The 4,447-nt window shown below is 36.7% G+C and overlaps 1 protein-coding gene across 1 annotated transcript; it reads right to left on the bottom strand.

Annotated features, from left to right (window-relative positions):
* Window positions 1-1,075: 1,075 nt before the first annotated feature.
* Window positions 1,076-2,275, bottom strand: LOC131054428 (U-box domain-containing protein 21-like). The gene has a single exon (XM_057988942.2). The coding sequence runs from the start codon at window positions 2,273-2,275 to the stop codon at window positions 1,076-1,078; it is 1,200 nt and encodes a 399-aa protein (XP_057844925.2).
* Window positions 2,276-4,447: the final 2,172 nt, after the last annotated feature.

The following is a 4,447-nucleotide window of genomic DNA, read 5'->3' as shown; positions in this document are numbered from 1 at the left end:
ACTCAGATCTATAATGCTTCCTTGATAACATGGGATCATAACTTGGCTTCTTAGACTTTGTGAATGATAGAATATTGTTTTATATTGGGCTCACAAAGTATTTTTGAATAGGTTGGGAAATAATGACCCATTAATAAAATCGTGATAGGATCATTAATGAAAAAAGATGACACTTGAACATATTTAAATTTGGCTCCTCTTTAGAGGAACTAAGGTGTTGGTCAACCTAGTCCACTCAAAAATGGACAAACAAGAGGGGTGAAAGAGTATCAGGGTCCATAACATGGGGCCTAGTCTCCAAATTAGAATATGATGACAATTAAGTTGTAGATTTGACAATTAAATTTTAGAGTAGGATAGGGAACAAATAGACTTAAAATGATATTTTGTGAGATTGGACGATAATAGAAATGTGAAATGAACAAAAGATTAGAAAATTAAACTATATCCTTAAAAGAAAACTATTGAATGACAATTAACAAGGGAATATGGAAAGAACAAAGTAAAGTGTTTAAAAGAGAACAAAAAGAAGAAAGAAAAACAAGTAAAAATGTGACAAAACAACAAAAATGAAAAAGAAGGTTAGGAAAAGAAAAGTGAAGTTGGAAACATAAACAAACAATGGAATGGAGGGAGCAAAAGAGATAACACTAAAGAGGTGAGTCAAAGCGATGGACATTAGAAAGAGTTAACAAACTCGTACTATCCTTCATTTCAATATAATTTTTATTTACAATAACATATACCTTATTATTTCTTGAATTAATCTATAATGTAATCTAGTACATATATTTTCTAAAGAATGAAACATTTTCAAATAAAAAAAAATGATAGAAGAGTACGAGAGTGGTCTGCAATGTTATTTATCCTAGGACTAATAAAATCATTATACCATCAACCATAGCTAAATATACTAAGTAGACTATTTTCCTTAAAACCATAGCACCATTGAACATTTTGAAGCTATGCATTACCACCTCTACACCTAAATCATATGGTCTTCAAAAGGGCGCAAGAAATTGTACATTAGCTAAATTCTGTATTGCTTAATGAGAAGGTCGCGAGATTAGTTAATTTAGAAGGAACGCTTGACATGATGCAAATTAAGTGTCTCTGCACATTTCCAATCACCTGTGTGGGCGTTGAAAAGTTTGAGTAACTTGCTTGATTTATCCCTCGTTTGTTCGCAGCATCCCACCTGCACTAACAACAGCAGTTTGTCCAAGGCACCCGCATGCAACGCCTCCCGAACAGCCCCCCCGTCGGAGGAATTCTGGCAAATATTCCACAAAACAGAGACTGCAAGTTCGGTGGCTGAATCAGACACTCTCAACACCTTCTTAACAACCACTGGTAAAGTTAAAGCATGCGCAGAAGCAGCTGCTCGGCCCTCTGTACAGTAGCAAAGGATATCTAGCACTAACAATGCTCTTTCACAAATGCTCCGATCTCCGTCTACAAGCATCTCCACCAGCAATGGAACAGCCCCCGCCTCCACGACCTTGCTCCTGTATCTTTGCCTCAAGGCAATGTTGTATATGATGCCCAGGCTTGATTTTCTCACAGCTGGGCTTATGGACTCCCTTAGAAGTTGCACCATCCCCTCTGTCAATCCTTCGCTTTTTCCAATCGTGTCTCTGTATTTATCCTGGGAAACCATTCCCTGAAGAATTGTAACAACGCTGTTCTTTGCCTCGGTATTGCCCTCTCGGAGATTGCATACAAGATAAGAAATGGCATCCGACAAGGCAAGCGAATCTAGAGCCTGGGAAGTCAGGGGCAGAGTCATAATCAGAACTCCCAGAGCCTCTTCGCAAATCTCTACCGAGTGTTGCGACCGATTCAAAGCCTCAGTGCTGTGCCTGGCGAAAACGGATGCAAGAACAGAGGGTGCATTCGAGGAGGCAATGCATTTTTTATTCCTGTCGCTTTCCCTGCCCAATTGCCTCAGCTTCCGTATGGATCCCTTCTCGCCGGATGAAATCTCTGCAACAATCGTATTGAGCTGTTCGGGATCGAGAGGTGCCTTGGGCGCATGAATGCCGTTGGCCACACACCAATCCTGAATAATACGACGGAGAGCGTGATTTGGGATCATGTCCCGAGTATGCAGAATCTGGTTTGTGAGGGGGCAGACACTGTTGCCGGCATCTAACCAGGTCTCAATGCTGTGGCGATCGTAAGTAAGTCCGGTGCAGAGAATAACAGGATCCTTCATTAGCTCCAGCGAGATGGGGCATCTCAGATAGCTCGGGACTGCCACCTCACTATCCATTCCACTAATTCTCTCCATACCCAGATCGAAATTCCGGTGCGGATATCTTACACTCGAGCTTTCGTAGCTCTCTCTCTCTATATATATTAGCTACAAAAATTGAGCTCGGCGTAAGAAGAGTGATAGAACGGTATTGCCAAAATGGGAATTAAGGGTAAACGTGGTGCACAAGAAATGGCTGTTCAAAGGCACGGAATTAAGGATGTGTTAATGATATTGAATAGATCAACCCCATTGAACGTTGAATGTTTGAATTGAAAAGTATATTCGTAATCTCAGTCCAAGGATCGTGCAATTTTTTTTCAAATATCACAAATTAAATATATAGGTATTTAATATTTCATAATGAATCTTTTTACGATCATATTAAAATAAAATTTTCTTTTCTAGTAATACAATCTTTTCAAATATATATTTGTATTTTAAGATATAATTTTTTAAATATGATCATACATTTTTTTTGACAAGTCACAACCAAAGCGGTATTTTAAGCTTTTCTTGGGATTACGAACCATTCAAGTAGACTTGAATCCAAGACCTCCCATGTAAGAGGTTCGTGGGGTCATCCGAGCTATGATCATACAATTATTAAATTTGAGTAATGTTTGTAATTAATTTATTAGCATAAAAAAATTAAATATGATAATAGAACAATTCAATTTGAATCTAGTTTTTAATCAATTTTTCATAATGAAAAAAGTCATTTATTTTTCAAATATTTAATGTGACTCGTAGGGCCACACCCATACAATAAATAAAAATAAAATGCAAGTCCTATGAATAGGGGTGAAACAATACAAGAACATATTGAAACTATAACTAATACACAGTCTCCCATGAATAGGGAACAATAAAAAAAAAAAGCAATATTACAATTTTACTTTCCCTTTGCAGTAGGAACAAAGGTGCATGTTAAACTAAACATCATTTTTCTTTCTTGTTCTCTTCACTTCTATCTAGTTTTCTTTTGATACATCATCTTTTGCATTTAGTTTCTCTAAAGAATTTTCCTTTTCTCCTAAAGACTTGATTTTTGGATTCACTTTTTTATCTGCCTTCTCCTTACTAGGCTTGAGCTCCTATGTTGCCTTCACGATGTCCCTTGTTGCTTCAAGAGTACCATCCACTGATCTAGGAGCATCAAGGGGTGTAGGGAAATCCTACATCTACTAAAAAATATTGTTATTTTTCTTTTCTATTATAGTTAGGTGGTTGAAAATAAATGTAAGCATCTATGAGTCTCCATGTCCTTAGGAAAGTGTCCAAGATGGCATTGCAAGTTAAAAATGTTTAATATTTGTGGCCTATGTGTAAAATCAATTGTAATTTTCAAGAAGGGACACCATTTTCTATCATTTAAATTGCTAAAATAATAAAAATACGCTTCTTTATGTGGGAAAAAGGAAGGGGAAGAGTCATGCAGGAATATTTATTGACTAGTTACATAAAAAATGGGAAAAGACATCTTTTTATGCACCCACTTTGGAAAATAGAAAAATACAACTTTTAGGAGCCCTCCTAGGGAAGTTAAAAGGTCATTTATTGGTCATGTGTTGATCTTATTGATAACCACATGTTGTTCATGAAGAGGGGGAGAGTTATTTCCAAGAGGCATAAGGATGCTATGAAAGGGAGGCTTGGGCTAGAGGTTAGGCATTCAGAGTTGAGTTCTTATCTTCATAGATAAAGAGAAGTAGTAAGGGGTGTAGAACAAGAGATTTTAGCTCCATCTTGTTAATTTTTAAATCCGAAGTTTCTAATATTTTGTAATTGAGAATGTGTATCTCATTTCATTGAAATAGAAGACAATTTTTGAATATTCATTTTGTTGTGAAATAGAAGGGAAGTTATTTCTTGTAGTTCACTAATTTATTCTCATTGTTATGCTATGGATGTGTTGGTATTATGGATGTGTTGCATTGGTTTTTTCATTGATGTCAACCCTTGTCAACACTTGTGAACACTTATCAACACTGGAGATCTTTGGTCATGTTCATTGGCATGTTCAGTGACTTATGCACAATCACCAGTATTTAGTTCACCGACAGGTTATATTGTTCACCGACATTGAGGATGATCTGTAATCATCCGAAGATTACTTGGTTATATCGAAGACATGGTTTGGACACTTGGTTTTGGTGATTTGGTTATTGGCCTAATCGAGTTTGCATA

The sequence above is a fragment of the Cryptomeria japonica genome, chromosome 10 (assembly GCF_030272615.1).
Source record: "Cryptomeria japonica chromosome 10, Sugi_1.0, whole genome shotgun sequence".
NCBI lineage: Eukaryota > Viridiplantae > Streptophyta > Pinopsida > Cupressales > Cupressaceae > Cryptomeria > Cryptomeria japonica.
This window is presented reverse-complemented; position numbering and strand designations above follow the sequence as displayed.

What these genes read in the sequence shown, in the direction of transcription:
- LOC131054428 (XM_057988942.2), bottom strand. Translation starts at nt 2,275, where the DNA reads ATGGATAGTGAGGTGGCAGTCCCGAGCTATCTGAGATGCCCCATCTCG.